At 38.2% G+C, this 24,612-nt stretch overlaps 1 protein-coding gene across 1 annotated transcript in view; it reads left to right on the top strand.

The window, feature by feature from the left end:
* The window catches only part of Macrod2 (mono-ADP ribosylhydrolase 2), a 1,707,616-nt gene that overhangs the window by 1,573,387 nt on the left and 109,617 nt on the right, over positions 1–24,612 (top strand). Inside the window, exon 12 of the mRNA XM_090352924.1 lies at positions 7,529–7,657. Coding sequence (XP_090209050.1) covers positions 7,529–7,657 — 129 coding nt within the window. The remainder of the gene's footprint in view (positions 1–7,528; positions 7,658–24,612) is intronic.

The raw sequence follows: 24,612 nt of genomic DNA, 5'->3' as shown, positions 1-24,612 counted from the left end.
CAGTATCAAATTCTCTTATTCTCCCATTCATGAAAACTAATTCTTTATGTGCACTTTTCTACATGCTTAGTAAATATTTGCATCTTTATTACAAAAACTTGGAGCCATGCCTTTAATAGTCAAGTAGACCTTCAAGAACATCTAGGGTAAGCCTCTGCTTTTGCAAATGGAAAAAAAAACTTTCTTTGCAAACCCATCCAAAATGTTCTAGGAGACTCACGAATGATGACAATAAGTGAGCTATTAAAAGGAAAACAAAGGAAAAGATAAGTTCAATAGAGCATATACAGTGGATTTCTTTATAATAATTTTAAAGGATGTGTGTGTATGAGAGAGAGAGAGAGAGAGAGAGAGAGAGGGAGGGAGGGAGGGAGGGAGGGAGAGAGAGAGAGAGAAAGGGAGAGGGAGAGGGAGAGGGAGAGGGAGAGGGAGAGGGAGAGGGAAAGGGAGAGGGAGAGAGAGAGAGGAGATTTGATCTATCTCTGCTTCCTCATTTGTATATTTTGGTCTAGAACTGAGGGTAAAGAATGACTCGTCCACCCCACCCCCCAAAAAAAGAATGACTCATCCATACGTATTGCAAATTCAGCTCTTGAGTTCACAGGGTCTATGTTTTATAATGATTTTTGTTTTCCCCAAACTAAAACTATGCCAGTAAATGCTGAAAATATTAGGTACTAATTTTTCAACAAACAAGGCTTTGTTTTGTCTTGTCTTTAGAGAGAGACTGCTTTTTGAATGGTATTGGATTTCTATATTTGGTTTGTGCTGTTATATTGCACACTTTCAATTTTGTACTATAGCCAAGTTTTGCTTTCCTACTATACCAGTGAGAGCCTTAAAACTGTCCACCAGTACTAGAATTACCTGGATGAAAGCCACACTCTCCTAACGCCTAGTTCAAGTGTGCCTGTTCCTTCCTGATTCCTTGTCACTTTGGACCCATCAGAGGCCATCAGGAAATTATTTCATCTCCAGGGAGCACCCAGCCTGAGGAATGGTACACAGCAAACCAGGATACTGAATGCTCCCTGGGCAAAATTTTGAGCAGATCCATTTGAATCATTTCTCAATTCTCCATCCAGAGAATTCCCCAGAGGCTTATGACAATCTTTGCTTCTGGCAGGAGGAAACTAGATACATGTTTGGCAAGGAAAGCATTAGAGGAATGAGATATTGGCTTTTGGCCGTAGAATGAAGATGTGGTGGTTTTGATGAGGTCTTGGTAAACAGGTGCAAAGTGCTTCCCCTAAGAAACATTTTTTTAAATTTATGTTTTGTGTTTTCTTGGTCCTGGGGCTTGAACTCTGGGCTTGGAAACTGTCCTTGAGCTCTTCAGCTCAAGGTTACCACCCTACCCCTTGAGCCACAGTGGGAAAACCTTCTTAATGTCCTTGTCTAATGTAACCAGTTTGGGGAGTACTGAGTACATAGGGTCCTGTACTAAATCTAAACCTCCTCCACCTCAGAAAGGTGCATGGTAACTGGTGGTCTGGCATCTTCGGAGTATCTACCACTACTTTTGTCTTTTCTATTAATATGAAGACAATCTCAGACTTACAGCAATTTACAAGTATAGTCACATGCAAATAGAAACAAAACCCCTCTTGAAAATGGATTGTCAATATAATGTCAATCATCCTCAAATATTTTAACAGACCAGTTTCTACAAACATAGGATTTGTTCTACCAGGGCACAATAAAGACTAGAAAGATTACAAAATTGTGGTTGCTATCATTCCTTTTTTGACCTCAAGTGAAGTTTTAGCAATTTTCCCTGTGATGTCCTTTATAACAAACAATACACATTAAAAAAAGAAAAGCATCCCATTTTGTTCTCAAGTACCCTTGATCAACTCTATTCTACAGCAGTTTCACTGCCTTACTATGACTTTAGCATTCATTTATGTTGGTACTAGAGCTAGAACACAGGACATCATGCTTGCTCAGTGTGAATGCTCATTCTATGCATATTCCAAGACTGGCTTTTTGATCACTAATTGGAAATGAAGACTTTCAGATTTGTTTTCATCTCAGGCTGATTTCAAACTGTGATCCTTTAGATCTCAGCCTCCATGAGTAATGCAGGATTATATAGGATTATAGGCATGGGTCACTATTACCGAATTGATTAATTGGCACTGTTGGCATTTTTAAAAGATTGTGTAATTCTACAATTATACTGTAGAATGTTTCTAGTTTGGATTTGTCTGTGCCACTTTATGTACCTTTGCATTTCCCTGGTATGCTGTGAGGAGGTCATGATTTCACTGGCTCTCATTTTAAGATCATGCTCATTTTCATCATGAGATTAAGTTGGAGACTGAGAGGTTTCTCAGTTGAAAGGGAGTCTCTTTTCTCTGCTTTTAATTGATGAATATCTTTTAGGAAGGTACTTTCTATTTATTTTACTACTCATTTATGTTATGATGGATTCGGGATGTCCTCTTCTACTCAGTGCACCATAACAATGTTCTCAGCTTGGCATCTAGCCACCATTGTTCTCAAGAGACTTTCATTTGTTTTAGTGAAAAAAATGTATATTTCAAAATCAGTTCTCGGTACATGGTATGTGAATCACTATTTGGGAAACATTGGCTAAAATATTACCAGCTGATTTTGATTTTAAATGTAAGGAAACAACTCACAAATATCAACCCTTCTCCATGACTTTCTCTATCAGAATCTTCTTCCTCTAGAACTAGCATTACAGTAAGACCAAGAGAGCAATTTGCTCAAGTCTGGCTAAACTGTCCAGAGTATAGCCCAGACTGGTGCCAAGTAAAAGTTAAGAGTATAGCAAAACCTCTCTGGGGTTTAGGGTTTCCAAAAGGCTTAGTCCAAGATATATTGTACTTATAAACTGATTCATTAAATTGGTCTTTTATTAAGTAGTCATAGGCTAGACCACTGGCGGGTGAGGAAGCACTAAGAACAGAATTTATTCTCTTCAACTTTGGAACCAAACAGCAATAGCTGTCTTCTCAGTTTCTAGGACTTGCATGTGGCCCTCACCATATCCAGCTATTGCTTGGTTTGATCTAATAAGTTTTCAGGACTGAGGGTTATAATATCTCCCCCCCCCAACCCATTGCTAGCCCTGGTAATCTTTATTGTGCTTAACTAGTTTTGCTCACATCATTTTGAACTTCTCTTCATTAAATTCTCCCATACCCCCTTTTAATGTAGCTTTTAATGTAGTCTCCCAGTCTTAGTTCAAACTCATTCTGTCTTTATTCCTTCTGTTCCCCTTTCTGAAGTCTTACTCCTTTTATTTCTTGTATTCAGCAGAAACATTCTGCTTCAAAAATGCACCTTGCATTGGTGCCTTTGTTCTTTTTGTCTCTCTTTTTTCCCCTTCTCTGTTGCCTTTTCATTGTGATCACAGGGAATTGTTTGGACATGAAGCCACAGCATTTTTTTCCATATATTTTTATTAGAATTAATAGAAGGATTACATTATATTCACAGATAGAAGGTACATTACTTCACAAACATTGATACCCTTTCTCATGTCTTGGTCCCCATTTCCCCCCACACCCCCGCCCCTCATCTTGTTTTCCCCCCTTCCTTATCTGATTTCAAATAACCAAATATGCATATATCCAATATATTGGATAACAAGGTGAAATACTTTAACAATATGAAATAACCAAGGGGCAGCAAAAGAGATGAGAGATAACATAGTACATTAAGGACAACAATCACTCATATGGAAGCCACAGCATTTTAATCCTTCACTTACTTGTGAAATTTCTCTCTCAACTAGAAAAACACCCAAATCTCCATAACAGGAAAGCTTTTACATACCTTTTCTTTCATATAAGTTAGCAAAAGCAGACATCCACTGTTACAGGTTTAGCTCAATAGATACTTCACCAATCACCCAAAGACTTGTTTGCCTAAAATATTGACATTTATTTTGCTCATATACCTACAAGATGGTAAGAGCCCAGCAGGTTTGTTTATTAGCTTGTTTCTGATAAATCAGAATCAGTTTGTGTGGCTCTGAATTTATAGAACAGGGTAAATTCTTTCCTTCACTTATTTCCTGGGCCCTGAGCTGAAAAGATTGGGCACTGGAGATTCTTGAGCATCTCTTGAGCTTGATACAACCTTTCCAGGTGATGTGTCAGTATTGGGGATCTCAGTACTGTCTGACTTATTACCCTGGACTCAGAGTTACTCTGGTGCTCCTTTCAAGAGGAAAAGGTGGTAGACATCCTTATCACTTTTTGTGACTTTCCTTCAAAAGCTATTCACTATGATTTTGACTATATTCTATTGGTTGTAGTTAATTCAACCCTCCAGGTTCTTGGGAAGAGAAAGTAGACCATACCTTTTCAACTTAGCTAAAAGCCTGAGCAATGATGAGGGTAGAAAATTGCATGTACAACAAAACAGGAAGACTTGTGGCACAAGATATACACTGGTACACCTATTTGGGGAAAGTATAATATGCTCTGGTATCTGCCACTCATCCATAGGGAGACATACAACTTAGCTTTAAAAAAAATTATTGTAATTAATAGAATGGTTACATTATATTCCCCCTATACAAGGTACATTTCTTAACAATCATTGATACCTTTCTATGTTTTTGTCCCTATTGCTCTTCCTCATCCCTTCCCCTCATCTTGTTCAACTTAGCTTTTAAAATACTGTAGAGGGGCCAGGAGTTTGGCCTAGTGGTAAAGTGCTTGCCTAGAATGCACAAAGAGCCGGGTTTGATTCCTTGGTACCACATGTGAAGAAAAGAGCCAGAAGTGATTCTGTGGCTCAAGTGGTAGAGCTCTAGCCTTGAGAAAAGTCCAAGGACAGTGTTCAGGCCCTGGGTTCAAGCCAGTACTGGCACAAAAAAAAATACTGTGGAATAAGATTCTGGAAAACAAATACTGGAGACTATGATAAACAGAGATAAACATCATTCTGTAAGTTTAGAAGTAAGGAGCTGTAAGATTATGTAGAGTCAAGGATATTACACTTCTGCATGCCTGCCTATGCTAACTGATCTTACTGAATCTCTGATCTCTGTCAACTGTAGGATGGTCAATTCCCCCTGTTTTATGGAAGGTTGGAGTTCAGTTATCCCATCATAGATTCACCAAACTGGGTTTCCTGCTTAAAGGCATTCTCCCACAAAATCTGCTGACTCTAAATCCCATTGCTTTTGCTGAGAGACAGTCACATGCTGCTGTCTGTGCAGCTCTACTAAATCAAATGTGAGCTGCAGCTCCTCATGGCACCAAGCATTACTTCAAGAGCGATTCTTCCTTTGTGCATGGAAAAACATTGCATTTTGGATGTATGCCATTGAGCAGTAATAGGAAATAAGAGGTAGGACAGCAGCCAAATCAGAAGAATACACACACACACACACACACATCCACACACAACTGCTTCTGTTCTTTTCCTCTAAGAGACAGCTTTGATGGTAGAAGAAGGCATAAAAACACTAAATCCAAAGGACGGAGGAATATAAAAAACATGAGAGATCAAGTAAAAGTCAATCTCAGAATTGTCTCAGAAGCTGTCTTTAGAAAGTATCTTCCTATGTAATGATGCACTCAGAAGGTGTTTTCTAATGGTAGTCACAACAGAACTCAGTCTGACTAAAGCCCTGAACTGGTGAGTATATGAAATGGTACACTCAAGCTCTGCAAGTTTCGTTTTTCTTTTTTTTTTTATTTTCTAGTTGGTTGTGAGACTTGAACTCTGGGCTTGGGCATTGTCTCTGAACTCTTCAGCTCAAGGCTAGTGCTCTACCATGTTGAGCCTAAGCACGACTTCCAGTCTTGTGGTGATTAACTGGAGATAAGAGTCTCATGGACTTTTGTGCCTGGGCTGACTTTGAACCAAGATCCTCAGATCTCAACATCCTGAGTGGCTAGAATTACAGGCATGAGCCACTGGCACCTGGAGTTCTACAAGTTGTTAAATTAGTAATTTCTAAAGGCCATGGGTGTAATTGATGTGCAAACAAGTGTGAGAAGCATATGCAATCTACCATGTGACTTGTGTAGACCAAAGCTTTCTCATTTGTAGGTTTAAAAAAAGCATTTCAAGGAGCTGGGAGTTTGGCCTAGGGGTAGAGGGCTTGCCTAGCATGCACAAAGACCTGGGTTTGCTTCCTTAGAAAAAGCCAGAAGTGGTGCTGAAGCTCAAGTGGTAGAGTTGTAGCCTTGAGAAAAATCCAAGAACAGTGCTCAGGCCCTGAGCTTAAGCCCAGGACTGGCAAAAAAAAAAAAAAAAGCATTTCAAACTGTTTTTGGTTGTTGTTGCTGTTTGCTTGTTTGTTTTAATCCTGTATCTGGGAAATCCAGGTGATGTTGGATCAGAGAATTAAACAATTACATCAGAACTGAGTTTCTCTCCCTATCTTTGTATTCTCTCTCCCTCTGTGTTTGCTCTATTTTGGATTCTCCCTCTCTAGGGCAAAAGTGCCTTCAAACACTATATCATTACATTACCTCAAAAACTCTGGTGAATGACTGAACTTTTGTTATGCTGTTTCTGGTTGGCCTGTCTTGATCAACTACCTATTACTGTGCCAGTCACTGTGGCCAGGCGGGTCGTGCAATGCTCTGCTTAGGCCTGGTTCACATGGCAATTGTGAGATTGGAAAAGCAAGGCAAAGGGGGAAAGACACAGCTGTACCTGAGACAGAGGACTGTGTCAGCTGTGTGCCTGACCAGACAAAAACACAGGAACTATTATGAGGGCAGGGATGAATGTTTTGCATCCATTGTCAGGAAATATTAGCTGATGATTGAATCAATGTATCTTATAAATACTTTTACACAACAGATAAGAGTTGACAGGATGGAATATCGTGGCTTATCATGTAATATGAGGTAATACTTGTGTGATTGGCACCCCTCACATTTCACTCTGGCTTCATTGCTATGACAGAACAAAGGAAAGTCTCAAAGAAACATTGGCAGTACTTAAAAATCCTCACTTGAAGATTGGAAGTATGAAGAAAAAAAAGACAGGCAAGACACACTTAGCCAGAGATAAATGCTACAAGAGTTGCAAAGGAGCTCTGGCAAGTAAAAGCAAATGGAGCAAGCATGTATAAAATGAAAGTCAGTGTGTTTGGAGATGTGCGAAAACACCTGAGGGAGAAATGAGACAAAACAAAGGAGAAGCACATTACCAGCCTGGGTTAGCTGGGGTAAATCCCTAAGAAATGACTGGAGGAAAAAGATCCAATGATTAAAAACAGAGCTTACAGGACCAAACAGTACTGTTGACCTGAAAGAGAGTATTGGAAGGCAATGCGAAATTACGGGCTTTTACAATTTGATTGTTCACTTTTCCAAATGTCATGTTGTATTTCCAAACTGTTTGACAGTAGGTCAGAGGAATGCCAAAAGTACTTTTCGTGAGTTCATTTTTCCACGGCTGCCCCAAGGCAAAGGTGAAATTTGAGCATCTGTTTACTCAGAAAAAAAAATGGGGGCTGGTGTTTATAAATTGGCAGCCACACAGAATTGTTTCCTTCTCTGTGTTGTATTTGCTACAGGACTTCCTCCTCAGCTGCTCATTAAATTAGAGATTACAGGACCTCCTTGCCTGTGTATCTTGATCATTACCACAGCACGTTCCCATAGCTATTGCCCTCAAGGACTGTTGGTGGATCAGTGTTCTCTGGGTGAGTGTTAGGGAAAAAAAAAATCTTAGCAATCATGTGAAGAGTCCGTTTCTGGGTTTCAGCTCTGATTTTCGAAACTCAGACACTAAACTTAAGGTGTCTCTTCTCTACTTACTCACGGATACTTCAGCGTGTTAGACTTCCAGATAATAACTTTCGGACAGACAGTTTTGAAACAGTCTGGTTTCTTTGACCACAAATTTAGGAATCGGTGAAATGTGACTTAACACATCGCATCTTTCCACTACCCAAAGATGCCTTCAGTGGGCAATTGTAATGGAAGTGGCAAATTTAGGGGACAGAGAATGTAAAGCAAATAATTCTCTAAAATAAAAAATTTCATATAGAATGCTATACCAAGAAATTGAATTAAATTCTAATTAAAATACAATCCTACATAAAATTTAATTATATGACAATGGCCAATTAGTTCAAAAAGTTTCCTCATCCCAAATGAATCAGAGGGGCACTGTCTCATGTGTCATGATACAAAGGCACAAGCGACAATGGCCTCCACATGTGGATTTGAATCCCAGCTCCACCATTACTGACTTAAACACTTTACTAAGTTCCTCTAGGCCTTAATTTTCTCACCTGTAAACCTGGAATAGGAACCCATACCCTCCAGGATTCGTTATAATATAGAGAGACTAATATGATCTGATATATCAATGCATACTAGGAAACTAAAATATGGTATCTTATCATTGCTATTATTATCACCATGACTTCTTTATAGATAAAAAAAATCCATGTTTCCATTTTGCAGCCACAGGAAAGATTCAAGAAAATAAATGCTTCAAAAGAAAACTAGTTTTAGAATTTAAAACTGACTCAACTCAGCCAACTTATCTGTGGCAGGAAGTCTTGCTAAGTTTCCAAAAGGGGGGAACCCACAAATATGGTCAATTTATTATTTCCCTGTTAAGTGTGTTTCTTTCCTACAATATTTATTTTCTTCTGTGTAGACATTCCTGGCCATCTAACTGTTACTTTCCCTTCAATAAATCTGCCATTGTTTTTCCAACAGGTTCCCGCCAAAAGACTCATAAGCCCTTATGAGCTAACAGTGAAGTTTCAGCTAAGGAAAGAAATAAAAAGCCAGTTTCCTGAAAATTATAACATATATGAGTTTGGAATGTACTTGTTTGTTTGTGTCTTTCTTCTTTTGTTTATAGACCACTCTTTGCTCTTTCTGTTGAAAAACTGTCAATTATGACTGGCTGTTGGCCACTTTTTTATCTCTTGAGTAATGGATTTCCACTATAAAATTTCTATCATGGTCAAATCAGACACTGGGTTATGTGCCAAGCACAAATACAGCTATAAAATCTCATATATATTTACCTGTGGAAGTGAAAGGGCTTACAGTATTTTTAGAGAAATGACATTTTTAAAACACTAGGCACTCAGCAAATATTTGTTGGTAGCAAAATGAATGAATAAATGAATAAGGAAGTAGGTAAAAGAACTTTAACATGACTGCAAAATCATTTGTCTTAAATGATTTTTCCTCCTTGAGGAGGGGTAAGCTAAATTATTGCTGAAAGAATTCTTCTGGGGACTAAAATAATAGTGGTTATGTTAAGAAAAGCCAGCACCCTAATGCAGAGACTGACAGCTGCAGTTACCAGAATCCTGTCAAGTCCCTTTCTTTTCCAGGTTTGGAGATCCTATGTGTAACCTAGGATTTGAAATCTTCCTCTCCTGAAGCGGGGAATATCCACCCAGAATATCAGATCTGTGGTTATTTGACAATAGCTCAATCTTGCTCACAGCAATGTCTTTCCATTAGCAAAGATCTTCAGGAGGCAAAGATTTAGCAAGCCAGTACAAACTAAAAATGAATTTGTCAGGGAATGTTCTGAATGATAAAAAAAAAAGAGGTGTGATATATAAGTATGAACATTATCTTAGGGTAAGACCGGGAAGATCCATTTTATTAATTTGTCTTTAAGTTGTTTTACAAAGGAATTTGACTTCCACCTGTCTACACTTATGGGTGCCATGTATCTTGATTAATCTCACCCCTTCAATTGTTCTCCTCTGTCTCCTTCAACTCCCTTCATCCCCCCAAGATACCTGGTTTTATTTTCATCTATGTACATTGAATATTATGACTGTATTTGTCCATACTTCCCTTTTTCACTTATTTAACCTTCCTCCCCTTCATCTACCTTGTTTCAACAACACATTTCAGCTTCCTGGCATTCATTTTTATTAAACTTAAAGTTCCTCTCCTGAATATACCATACCTCAATCAATATGTATGCATATGAACTGGATATGTTTTCATGTGTGCTCATAATTTAGATCTGGGCACTGGCCTTGGCCTTTCTGAAGGCCAGCACTCTACCACTTGAGCCTTTTTCTGTGTATGTGGTACCAAGGAATTGAATCCAGGGATTCCTGAATGCTAGTCAGGTACTCTACCTCTAGGCCACACTCCAGGCCCCTGAGGATACTTCTTGACAGCCTCACCTGCTTGATCTTTAAAAGTAGTTGAATCAAGGACAGTATCTATCTCTCGGAATTTTGGATGAGGATAAAATAGTATAATATATGTAAAGCATTTAACCAAGGGCCTAAGTAATATTGCTACTTCCGACATTAAATGTGAATAGTTTTTTGACACAACAAACAATTCTTAACTCCCTGGATACCAGCTGGGTATTCTACAATTCAATTCAGATCTTACAGTAAGCACCCAGAATTAGCATCAGAGCCCACAGATTCGGGGCTCTGCCCCTCAAGAGAATCCCCACTTCATATACAATTATAAGACTGGGCCCACCTGTACCTCTGACAATCAAAGGAATGATTCCACAGTGTTCCCTTTAACCATCTGCTATGGGAGAACATTGTACTCAGTATTACCTGTGCATTAGAAAGGATACACATGAATGGCTAGATGAAACAATTATGGGACAGGTCCTGCAGCCATAAGCCTTCGTCCTGTAGAACACTGGCGCTTCTGTCTCTGTAGAGTTGAAAGATGCAACCTTCTGGCATGTGCATGAACTCACCACATGCCCTCTGGAAGCTCTCTGAATCATCTTGTTTAAGATTTTTATGGCAGTTCCCTTTCAGTAGGTATGACAGATTAATTATTGATTATCATTATTGATAAACTCAGTTTCTTAGTCTCTGTTACCTAACCTGAAATCAGAGGGTAGGGCTGAAAGTTTCAACTCTTTCATTACATGGTTTCTGGATGACCAGCCCCCATCTTGGAACTAGCAGAGGCCAGACCAACCATCATGCCATTGAATGCTAAGTGTCTAAAAGGTTCATACCTGAAATCCTTCTTACCCAGGTCTCACCATATCAAAAGTTATATTTTAGATCATTGGCTCTTTGAAATAAAGCAATAGGGGGAATGGTTTGTAGGGAAAGGGGAGAGGTCATTTCTGTGGCAAGGATGTCCCAAAGAGCACAGAACCAGGAAAACAGGCAAAAGGAAGAAGAGGGCGATGTAGTAAAAAAAAAGGGAAGGTAAGTGTGAAGGGAAGGATAGGAGAAAGTGAAATGCCATGAGTGAATTGCCTGACTTGCCAGAAGCTCTTTCTCTGTAGACAAGATTGGAGTTCCTTGAAGGAAACATATTCTGTGGGTTTAGGATGTAAAAAAAATAGGATGTCAGAAAAAATGGAAGATTCCCATGGGTTTAAACTGAACGTGAAGAGATCCAATCTGTGAAAACAACAGGCGATGCATGAGAAATGCATTAAAATGGACCTCATCCCTCTTGCATTTTTCAGATTCATGACTTATTAGAAGGTATAACATAAACCCCTAGAACCTACTCTGCCAAGCATCCCCACAGATTCATCCCCACTCTCCCCAGACAATGTCTCTCTCAAGGGAGGCTGGCTCTGGACACTTCCTGCCTGTGTGTTCTTTCAGGAACCTCAGTCATGTTTCCATAGGTTGACTGTGCCCTCATGACATAGCAGCTGACTTCCCTCACAGCCAGAAACCCATGAGAATGAGAGTACACTTCAGAAGAAAGTGGCAGTCTCTGTGTGATCTCACAGTAAGAGTGACATGCCATCTTTCCAGCTGTATTCTGTTTATTAGAACCAAGTGCTTAGATGTAGCACACATCACACTTGAAGGGAAGGGAATTGGAGCACTACATCTCCTGAAGAGGATAAGTATCTAAGCATTTATAGAATATTTTTAAAGCCACCATAATCCCCAACAACTTTTGAGTTTTTCTGTTCCAAGACTTCCTACATCCTGGCTGTGTTTCTGCCCTTAGATTCCTTGAGACCTCATCAATGTAAAATCCTCTTATTTACTTCAGCTCAAAAGGCCTTTCCAATACCATCTGAAGTCTTGGAATCGGTGGAAACATGGATTGTGTATGTTTTTCAGAAAGTGTTATCACTAGTGGACAATAGATAACTGAAGATTATCTTAATAGAGGATTGAGGTCCTGAATCACCTAGACAGGCAGTCTTACCTGGACGAGGAGTTCAAATGTACAGTTTCCTAGACGACATCATCTCTTTTCATTTGAGCAGCTTTCTCTGAAACAGGAGACAGCATATTTCTGCAGACAAACTAAGAGGAGAAACTGCCTGCATAGGCCCCGTGTACTATATTGCATATTGCATATTTTTTAATTTTATTGCAATTGTACAGGCTCTTTGCACAAAGACAAGCCTTTAGGCTGTGGTTTTCTGGCCACTGCTCCAAAATAATCAGAGAAATGGCTCATATGTCCTTTGAAATATCTTAGATCCACTTCTCCATATCAAAATGCCACAATGAAAGAATCTCCTTTCCACATCTCTCATATTTTCTAAATTAGATCTAAAGATCTAATTTATCTTACTCTAGGTAAAGAGCTGGGAGTCATCTTTTCAGGATGGGTACATTTTGCATGGGATTTCTCTCATGCCTTCCAGGAGACAGAAACAGGTTCAAAAAATTAAGTCACTGAAATGACTAATGTGGTCCTGTCAGAGAAGAGTTATGGACCTGCAGGGTGATGGTCTCTTGGAGAACTCATTTTGCGTGTCTATCTATCAAGAGAATAACAATAACCTTCTCCAACACAGAGTGAAGAGTAGGTGGACAGCCAGTAAGTGAGCTTTTCTGCCTGATTAATGTTGGCGCCAAAAAAGCTTTAAGAATGGGAATTTGCATCAGATTTAGCCTTTAATGGAGAGATAGCATACTCTTGAAATTTGGCTTTTAAATCTGCACTGTTTCCCTTTAACATTAGCACATTTTGCCAATGACACCAAATTTGCACAAATGCACACACAAACCACCAGGAATCTAAATCTTACGCAAAATTCTTGTTGTTTCTTTCATACTATTTTTATGGCTTGAATTCTGGGCTATGTGTAATCACTTGGCTGTGTGCTACTGGCTGGCAATGCTGCCAGCTTGGGTTTTTACTGGTCAATAAGAGACAGAGTTTCACAAACTACTCTGCCTAGACTGGTTGCAAATCTTGATTCTCCAGGTCTCAGTCTTCTAAGTAGTTAGATGGCAGGGATGAGCCACCAATGCTTAGCCATAAGAATTCTAACAAACAAAAATATCTACATTTTAATTTTATAAAGGCATTACAAAAAGTGTTACCGACTTTAGGTAACAACAAATGTGCTAATATATATGTTTGATTAATGAATCAATAAATAGAAAGGCAAAAATAAAGAAGATAAAAGAAGACAGCAAAAGCAGCACACCATATTTAACATTTCATAGCTCCTTTTAAGGAGTATTGTATTCTTATTTTATCCATATTTAGACCTATAGCACTCCAAAATTGCTCACTTGAGGTGCCACATGAAAACTATGCAGAGAAAACTGGCATTCTATTGCAACAGCAGGAAGTTCTGACTGTGAATAAATTAAAGGGCCAGTGACCCACGTATACATCTGTGCTTCCTGATCATAATAACTGTCTTTCATTTACCCTCTTAAGTTTGCCATATAGAACACATTACAAGCTATAATTTAAACCTACCAAAATTACAATTTGGTTATTTTTAATTGGACAGACATGGAAAGGCCATCTTTCATTTTTAAGACATAGTGTTTTCTCCTGAAATCATTCGTTCTTGTAAATGATTCTGATCATAAATTTATTAGATACTTACTAAGAAAAATTATCTACTTGCCATTCATTTGAATAATTTAAAAATAGATGCATGGATTTTAATAGTAGTCATGTGATGTGAAAACTTTTGCTCTTCCTTCTCTCGCTTTTCATGAACATTTCCACTCACAAAACAGCACTCATTATGATATTGTTATTTGGAGGTCTTCATCAGGAAATCTTACTTGTTAGAGACTAAGACTATTTGACAATGCTAGAAGCAAGAGATCTTCTAGACAAGTCCATAAAACAGAGAAATTGGTTCTACCAAGTCCAAGATCGTCTGACATTAGTAATGGGAACTGAGAGAGATAGAGTAATTTACTTTCCTAAACAAACTGCCAAGAAGATAGAAAGTCTTAAAAAAAAAAAAACAAAAAAACCTTTCTCAAAATGTGGTTGTAGAATTGTTCTCCTGTGGTCTATCTTTATTGGTAGTGCTCTATCATGGATCTACCATCAAACCATTTATGGCTGTAGTTCCCTGCAGCATCCATTGCCTCCTAAAAGGCTTCCATCTCTTTAGGTAGGAAGGAATTCTGCATATTAAGGGACAGGTCCAAGGATCCATGAGAGAGGAAGCAGAATGATTGCATTTTTGAGTAAATACCACTGTTTGCAGAGATTTCCATTTTTTGTATTGACTACAAGCCAGTCTGACATATTTTTCACCAAACAAATTTCTGTAGAGAGGAGCCAGCTGCGATTCCTTTACAATTATCTCCTCCCCTCCCCTAAAAAAATTGCATTAGATAAGGGCAGACTTCTGCCCTTCTGACTGATTTGGCAGAGAGAACAAAGAACATGCCAGGATACTCTTTAGCTGGGCATTCATCCCTTGTTTCATATGTATAGCATTATCTACACTGGCAATGCACAATTGCCAGGAGGCTGCTCTGCTATCAGGAAAAAGAAACGGATGTTGCTATTTGTCTTTTGATGTGGCTTCTCATATTTACAATGGTCTGTCTAAAATAGCACCACCAGTTACTCTCAACACTTTTGTTTTGCCTTGAATCTGTTTCCTACTTCTCTACTCTTCTGACTAATTGCTGTGCATAGTGTGGTTGGGAGTATAGCTCTATAATAAGTAGAATATTTGTGTAGCATGCACAGACCCTGAGTTCAGTTGTATCTCTGGATATAAAATAAAGTGCCTGGCACCAGTGGCTCATGCCTCAAATCATAGCTACTCAGGAGGCTGAGAGCTGAGGATCATGGTTCAAAACCCATCCAGGCAAGAAATTTCTTGAGATTCTTATCTCCAAATAACTACCCCCAAACCATATGGGGAACTGTGTTAGAATGCTAGCCTGGAGGAAAAATCACAGGGGCAGCACACAGTTCAAGTCCCTAAGTTCAAATCCCATGACCACCATCAACAACAAAAATATGTGATCTCCTCTCAAGATTCCAGCAGATATATTCCTTCCACAGAGAAAAAGGATACAGAATAAATATTGAGAATTTCATTTGCCCAAACTGAATAAATAATAGCTCAATAAGACACCTATTAGAATATTTTTTATTGTGATTAATAGAAGGGTTGCGTTGTATTCACCAGATAGAAGGTACATTATTTCACAAACATTGCTACCCTATCTCATGTTTTTGTCCCCATTTTCCTCCCCCACCCTCTTTCCTCATTTTGTTTCCCCCTTCACTATCCTATTTCAAATAAACAAATAAACATATATACAATATATCAGATAACAAGGTATGATATTGTAACAATATGTATGAAATAACCAAGGGACAACAAAAGAGATGAGAAATAACATAGTACATTAAGAACAACAATCACATATTATATGGCTCTTGTTTCTATATCCTGGAGGTCCTTTCATTTAGCCTCATCCTATATGGCCTTATGTATCTAAGTTTTGCCCTATTGCAAACCTCTGCTAGGAGAGTCCAAGGTTAATACTAATTATGACAAACTGGAATGTTTTTATTGGAACATTTTAGGTAAATTTAAGGCCAAAGTAAATTTAGCCTTCCCTACTCACTATAGTAATTATAGAATTATTGTCATGGGCAGGAGATAATTAGTATTATCAGTAGTCTTGGGAGAGGTGGCAGGTGTACTGCTAAAGACAACTAAGTTGAAAATGTTAGCTGCTTCTCAAAGCATGGCCTGGTAGTAAAGAAATCTTGAAGACATTGGAGACATGTTGGAGGAGGAGGATTCTCTGCAAGTTTGGATATCACATGTATGCAGTTGTCCTTTTGTTAAGGCTGGCCCTGAGGGTTTACAATTGAATATATTCCTGTTTGTGACAGAAAGAGATCAGACATCAGAAGTAACTGTCTCAGGTTATCAGTCAAAATGTGCAATTCAGACAAAAATCACAAAAGGAAAAAAAAAATCCAATGAGAACTATCTATAGTAGCATATCCATACAGAAGTGACTATCACATGCACTTTATTTTTAAAACATTTTATATCATTTTGAGATACCATTTTAGAGGCATTTTTACTGAGCTATTTTTCCCTCCACCTATTTTGGTTTACTTCCTCTCTGTTAAAACATCTCTGTTGCATTCCTCACGATCCTTTTAAACTCACAAATCACCCTTTCTTTCTGGGCTTCCGAACCTCCAATTTTCCCAAGCCATCGTGCTGGAATGGAATTCTGGGTAGCATTCTAGCCTGCTGATGAACAGCTTGTATGTGACAGGCAAATCGCCAATCTCAACTCGCTGTTTTCACTCCCTGCTAGCTATGGAAAGCTGGGAGAGTGATTGAAACTAGAATGGTATCTGTGCCGATAAAACTACTACTTAGAATAAGATTATTTGTTTTACTTAGATTAATATTATTCTATCATTATACTTTTGAGACCACTATAGATGTTAGTTGGGGGAAATTCATTAGAAGTTGACAACAGCTCTTATCCTTCACCCTTCATCCAACTATTCACCAAAGTCAGTTATTTGATTAAACACTTCCTGTACTCTCACCTCCACTTTTACCTTTAAAACTCACACTCCTGTCAACCCTCATCTGAAATATTTGAATAAATCACAAGTGGCTTTCTTAAACAAGCCCTTCCTGTCCCAATTGTTGAGGGCCTACTTACTAAGCAACCACGTAAGAGAACTCTTTGGTGACTTTCTACTACCCTTCTAGAAAAGAGCATGAACCCCTTTGTAATATAGCCACTTGTTTTTGTTTTCCTGTTCCACCCCTGTCTTCACTTCTTCTGAATTCAGTGCTCTAGCCACTAAAGTAACACGACTACTTGTTCATTTTCCAGTCATTACTGGGCCTTGCTTCCTCCCCCCTCAACTCATCCTTCTTCATTTCTCTGAATATCACCCTCTTAGGCCCCTCCTGTGCCACTCACGTCTGCATTCTTGCTGCACTAGCCTCTCCCAAGTCTTCCGATGATGCAGAGGACTTTGCTACTTAAGGGCTCCACCTGGAACACTCATCTGCTTGTCCCTTTTAACCTCATGAATTTCCACTGATTAATTTCACTTCCTAAGTGATGTGTCAGCTTAAATGCCGCTTCCATAGGGAAGTCCTCTCTGATGATCTTGTTAGGAGTCAAATCAGCAAACCTGCATTTCCCTTCATTAGCATTTGGCATGATTGGGGATAATATGTTTGTGTCGTTTCTTTTTTAGTTTAAATTTTCTTAGATTAGGTTCCTTCTAAAGCACCCCCTCAGATAAGGAATCAAGGGGAAGCAGTTGATTTGGAAAGTGGCCTCTGGAGATACCAGGAGGGGTGCAGTGAATGAGACAGGAAAATGAAGGAAACAAGAGCAGGTCATTGAGGGAGATTGTCCTATACACAGTTGGGACTTTGCTCTTCAGGTGGAGAAAGAATAGACCTGCATTAGAGTTGTCAGGCTGAAGAGGCATAAATGCTATGAGGGGAAAGGCTCTTAATCTATTACTTCATCACTGACTGAGGGTTGCTTCTGGGTATTTACTCCTTCACATTTCAGCGCTAGCAGAATAAGCATGCTGCAGAGATGAGAAAAAGGCCTCAGGCAGACTGGTCACCCAGCAGAAGTCACTGACTCCCAAAATGGAAGTTGTTGCCAAGGAATTCATTCATTAGTCCCGCTGGACTATCTGCACCATAATTCCTTCCCTTTCTGTCTCTAGAATAGCTCTGTCTAGTAGAAATACAATGTAGTCATAGATGCATACAAAACTTATAAATTTTTGAAAAGCAAAAGATGGTATATAACCTGTAATCCTAGTGCTTGGGAAGTAGAGGCAGAAGGATCAGAAGTTCAAGGCCAGTCTGGACTAGAGAGTAAAACCCTGTCTACACAATAAATAAATAAATAACAATGATTTTAATTCAGTTTTCTTTATAACATAGATCCAAAATATCATTTCAACAGAGAGCCAAGTATAAGAAGTGTTGGGATATCTTGCATTTTTATTTTTCTTAAATCTTTGGTATGTATATTACACTTACAGCACCTCTCCCTTGAGACTGGCCCCATTTTGGGATGCCCAGTTGCCATGGGTGGCAAGCACAGTTTGAAAGGCCAGAGTCATGTATAGACTGGATGCTCAGTAAGGTTTGCTCCAGAACAAGTATCAGCTGAAACAGTCCTTCTTCTAGTCAAGTTTTACTTGAGCCCTGGAATTCGGTACTGAGTCCCTACAGTGCCCCCACTGGAACTGGCTGTCTACTGAGCTGTCTCCCATTCAGCTGGCTCTGGACAAGATAGTTTCTCATCCAGTGTTTACTGCACACAATGCCAAGCCTAGGATACAGGAAGCCTCTGCAAAGTTTTCCTCAAAGATATTCATCACATTCCCAAGGTAATATTGTTAGGATCTTCAGTGACTTCTTTTTTTTTTCCAAAAGGTACATGTTATACATTGATTTTTATGAAAACTCTTAGCTTCTACTTCCTACCAAATACTATTGTGGTCACAAAGGATTGCTCCTCATATGGACACACACAAAAATTAGAAGTTGGCAGGAAAACAATATAGTAATGAATATAATAATGAACATCAGTGGGCCATTCAAAGCCATGTTTAAGGAATGAAAATAAATGATAGTATAGTTTCTGTTATTAACAGTTAATACTCTAGATCTTATCTAGTAGTTTTCAAAATGCAGTACAGAGACCTGCAGCCACAGCAGAAACACCACCTGGGAATTTATTAGAAATTCAGAAGACTTGGGCCTTACCCATCTCTGCTAACCCAGAACTCGGCAATCTGTACATAACAAGCCTGCCCAGGGCTTCTGACCCACTGTGACATTTGAGAGCCGCTACTCTAAACACAGTAACATCTGAGGGATTCCTATAAAAGAGAAGCATGAGACTGTAGATGGGGTATCTTCCTATGCCTAAAATTACATATATACACACTAAGCATTTGTTCTCTCTAAAGGTGTGTAAATGTTTCTACTTATAAATCACTGGGACCTTCCATATCCTGTTTTTTTGTTTTGTTTTGTTTTATCAGCAGATTCAATCAACCAAGGGTATTCAGGGAAAAAAAATTGTACTGAACACCTACAAGTTTTTTCCCTTATCATTATTCCCTAAACAGAACATATAACAACTATTTATATAATATTTATATTGTAGTAGGTATTATAAGTAACTAATCCAGATAGGTGTGAAAGTATACAGGAGGATGTGTATAGACTTTCATAAATACTGTGCCATTTACATACAGAAATTGAGCATTCATGAATTTGAGTATCAAAAGTCTTGGGGAGAGGTCTCAGAATTAATTCCATTTGGATGTCATGTAAGTATTGTATTCTTATGTAGAGGGAATAATACCTTGAAATTGATTTTCTTACAATGCCAAATAGACATTCAATTTTTTACAAATTGTTAAGGCCATTATTATAATTCTGAAATGTATATATAGTGGTAAATCTATTCGGAGAACACTACTTTTTTTTTTACATTTCTCAACTTGGAGTGGATATTGAGATGACAAGATGGTGATAGAAGTTTGCATTGTCATAAAAAAAAATTATTTTGGGCCAGGCATGGTGGCACATGTCTCTAATCCTCGCTACTCAGAAGGCTAAGATCTGAGGATCAAGGTTCAAAGCCAGCCTGGGCACAAAAGGACCAGAGACTCTTATCTCCAATTAACCTCTAGAAAACAAGAAATGGGGCTTGCCTCAGGGTAGGTTGCTAACCTTGAGCTGAAGAAGTCAGGGAAAGTGCCCAGGCCATATTCAAGCCCTATGACCCACAAAAAAAAAATTATTTTGAATCACAAAAGCACACTCCAATTGTTTTCAGCCTAAACTTCAAATTCCAAATTATTAATGTTTTAATGTTCAGTGTCTAAATTAGCAAGTCTTAACCCAGAAGGGGCAAATATCTTTTTTTAAAAAAGAAACTAATAAAACCCTAAAAATGAAGGATGTCTTTCTTCCCAGGATAATGTGAGGTTGTTCACTATATGTAATTTAGTATATATACTAAATTGTTTCCACTATATATATACACTAAATTGTACCCACTGTGTGTATATATATGTTTAGCATATGTATAATTTCATAGATGTATATATATTAAATTGATCCTCAGAGAGGAAACAAATTAAGTGGTACAGAATGAAAATAACTTTCTTTGAGAGTCACCACAGGTGGATGCTTGCCTTGTACATCTTCCCAAAGACCCTTGTGGACAACGACAAGAGGAGAGTTATAGAGCACTTATGCAGACATTGCATGTTTCTTTCTGCTCAGAATCTCACATTTATTCATATTTTTGTATATGAGATAAACTTCATAAATTTTCTGAAAAAAATTACCTCCAGCTTTAATTTCATCTGGGTTATGCTGGCAGATACTTCTCATAAAACCATTTCCTATCTTCTGTAAACTCCCCAAAAGAAAAGGCTCTGTCTTCCAAAGAACTAAATTTATCTCTTCTCCTTCATCTTAAACTTCGTAGGTACACAACAGACATTACTTGATAACAAATAAATCTAATAGCTTTTAAATTTATTCATGGGATCAGTCTTCTATTTAAAGAACATCTTTATATACTTGCCATTCTTCAGCAAAAGAAAAAATAAAAGCAAGAAACTGTTTTCTCTAGCCAGCTCTGTATTTAACATCTGCAGCAGAGCACAATGCGTGCCTGTTTTAAACAAATGTGTAGGCACGCTGGTTATCTTGATTTAGGAAAATTAGTGACACTATAGAGAATTATAGTTTCTAGCAGGAAATTTAACCTTAGGGCTCAAAGTTAATGGAAAAAGCTATTGTTCTTTGGGAGGACTAAGGAAATTCCATTGTAATGGTATTATGCTAACCTAGCTTTGGTCATAATTTTCCCAGCTATACGGTTGAAACTAGGTTGTGTGCATACCATGAATGGCTATAATCTCTGGTCAATTCACTCACATAGGTCAACCAGAAGAATTAACTATATGCATCAGCACAATTTAACTTCTAAAATCAAGTTACACCATGAAGGAATTTGAAGACTTTGAATATTTTGTTTCATTCCCTTTCTTTTCTGCTTTCCCTTTTAATATGCCTTATTAATATGTTTCATATCATTGTCATTCCTTAATAGTTATTGGTTGGTGTGCAGCATGCTTTGTATCTTACAAGGGGTTGCAACTTCCCCAGGGAAGCCTGTGCTAAAGAATATTGTTTGCAAAGTACTTGGAAATCCTTGGATTGAAACTAACTGTATCAGAGTAAAACTATTTGTATTAACACAGCATATGTTAAACCATATGTTATCTATTAAGGGAATAAGTGTGATCTTGAAAATAGGTATCCAGTGCATTAGCGTGTCCTATTTTTATACAGTTTGTATCACAAAGGTATGTCAGGGTCGAAACTTCAATGTTCAAATGCCACAAACTTCAGCCTTTCCACAGATATTTGATGAGCTCCTTAGTGAGTACTTGGCACTATGTTTATCATTACAGCTGCATGCTAGTGACATGAGCTTCCTATCCTCAAACACATGTCACACTTGGATTTCTCATGACAGACCCATATGCTTTAAAAATAACAGGTTTCACTATTTTTCCTGCCTTCCTCACGAATAGCTGGGCTGTGTGAGACATGCTAATCCTGCAAGGACTGCTGAGGTAATTGTCTCCTGTGTTCTATAATGAAGACCAAACCATAGTCTTGCATTTGCTCTGTCAAGGACTATTATTAATACTGGTTTCAATCTCTCAAAACTGTTAAGGATGCTCTACTATTTCTTTTTCCTTTATTTATTTTTTTTTGCCAGTCCTGGGCTTGAGCTCAGGGCCTGAGCACTGTCCTTGGACTTTCTCAAGACTAGCACTCTACCACTTGAGCCACAGCACCACTTCTGGCTTTTTGCTATGTATGTGGTACCGAGGAATCGAACCCGGGTCTTCGTGCATGCTAGGCAAGCACTCTACCACTAGGCCAAACTCCCAGCCCCTTTTTCCTTTATTTTTAAGTCAAAGTTTACTTTCTTATTTATTTTTTATAGACAAAGTGAGATTATGCCAGTCCTCTCCTGAAAAATCTTCTATAACTTCCTGTATTGATCAGATTAAAAATCTATATCCTTATGATAGTTGAAAAGTTCTAAATGCTCTGGCCTACATTATACCTTCTGTGACCTACTAGCTCTGCTCTTGTAACACTGTGCTCTGACACATTCCTGCATATTTCTGACAACAAGGTTTTAACCACTTACTCTTTTGGCTTTTTAAAAAAAAATTGTTTGGGTGATGTATAGAGGCGTAATAGTTACATTCATCAGGTAATGGATACATTTCTTCTTGAACATTGATACCCCTTTCTATGTTTTTCTTCCACTTTCCTTCCCCACCCCCTCCCAATCATCTTGTTTTTCCCTTCCCTATTTCAAATAAACAAATAAACATATATACAATATACCAGGTACCAAAGTCAGATATAGTAACATGAGATAAATCATAAGGAGAAAAAAGAGAAAGGAAATAACTTCACCCAGTAGGTTAAGAATGACAATCACAAAGATAAACCTCTTGTTTCCATATGCTGGAGTTCATTTTGTTTAGCCTCATCTTATATGACCATATGTACATAGCTTTTGAACTACTGTGATTCTCTGCGAGAAGAATCCTAGGTGTATACTAATGATTACAAATGAGAGAAATCGTGGAGCCTATGTTCCTTTGGGTCTGGCATATTTCACTTAGTATGATTTTCTTCCAAGTCTTTCCATTTCCTTACAAATGGGGTGATGTCATTCTTTCTGATGGCAGCATAGAATTCTATTGTGTTTAAGTACCACATCTTCTGGATCCATTCATCTACTGAGGGGCATCTGGGTTGGTTCCATACCTTGGATGCTCCACCATTTCTACAGAAGACTCTAAGTCACTGCTCTGAAAAACTGTATTTTAACAAGTTTAATTTTAAAATACAAAAAAAAAAACAGCCACTGACCTACAGAAAGGCGTCCTTCTTTTTGCCTATTGCTGTAGTAAGGGGACAAAATAGCATCAGGTACATTGCATAGAAGATGTAGGCTCTTGGATGTGGACCATCTCACTTAAAAATTCTTTTCTATGAGATTTATAGACATTATATTGTACATCTTGAAGGACATACAAGATCATCTTTACTAGATACACTTTTTCTTTAAATTCATAAACTAGCCAGATGTCCAAGGTAAGTCAAGAGCATATTTCATTACATCACAAATACTTAATGAGTACCTCATATCAAACACTTAAAAGGTTCTTGATAACATGTGCTAGTATGAGTATGAAAGTATCTGGCTTGAAGTAGTCTTAGTCCGAAGCAGCTATCATTTATGTGTTAACTGTTTATGTGTGACACATTTTTTCTTTAAATTTGCACTGAATGACATGTGGGCTTTTCATGAAAATAATGAGGCAATATTAACATAACTCTCAGAGACGTTGCTAAGTGCAATCTATTAGAATACATCAATCAGCTGCTGACACTTTCAGAACAAAACAAAGATTCCTCCTTCTTTCCAGTGTTTCTCTTCCCTTCTTCCCTTCCTTTCTTCCTTCTCTCCTTCCTTCCTCCTTCCACCTTTAAGCAAGGGTGATGATAGTAGTTGCTCATAGAGAAGAAAGATGAACCAACCATCCAGTACCAACCTTGAGCCCAAGTCAGAAGGCAAGTCATTTCAGATGGAAGAAAATCAAACAATAAAACTGATAGCAATACAGTTTGTGCTCCTAGGAGTATGTAAAGGATTTAGGGCTTCGGTAGTAGGAATGTCATCCATGTTCATCTCTTAAATCTTGAGAGTTGTATCATGGTTATGGGACAGAAATATCCTTATTTTAGGGGCCGGGAGTTTGGCCTAGTGGTTAAAGTGCTTGCCTAGCATGCATGAAGACCCGGGTTCGATTCCTCGGTACCATATACATAGAAAAAAGCCGGAAGTGGTGCTGAGGCTCAAGTGGTAGAGCTCTAGCCTTGAGAAAGTCCGAGGACAGTGCTCAGGCCCTGAGCTCAAGCCCAGGACTGGCAAAAAAAAAAAAAAAGAAATATCCTTATTTTTCAATACACCCAAGTATTCAGTTGATGAGAATGATTACAACTTTCCAGTTTTAGGTAAAAACTATTCAGTTTTGGCAATTTTCTGTTGCTAAAGGATATTCCAGATTTTTAAATAGTATATAACTTTGTAAGGATACATAATTATGTAAATATATTAAATATTAATATGAATATTAAACACGTAATAAAGAAGCACATACACATAGAAATACTTTAGCATTGATAAACAAAATGAAGATTTAAAGATCACATCTACTTAGCAGAAGAGCTTGATTCTGTCTTCATTGTTTTATATGTTAATTCAATAAAGGCATAGATTATAGCTGAGTTCTT

The sequence above is a fragment of the Megascapheus bottae genome, chromosome 18 (assembly GCF_031878675.1).
Source record: "Megascapheus bottae isolate mThoBot1 chromosome 18, mThoBot2.hap1, whole genome shotgun sequence".
NCBI classification, from domain to species: Eukaryota; Metazoa; Chordata; class Mammalia; order Rodentia; family Geomyidae; genus Megascapheus; species Megascapheus bottae.
Note: the sequence above shows the minus strand (reverse complement) of the source record. Positions and strands in the feature narration are given on the sequence as shown.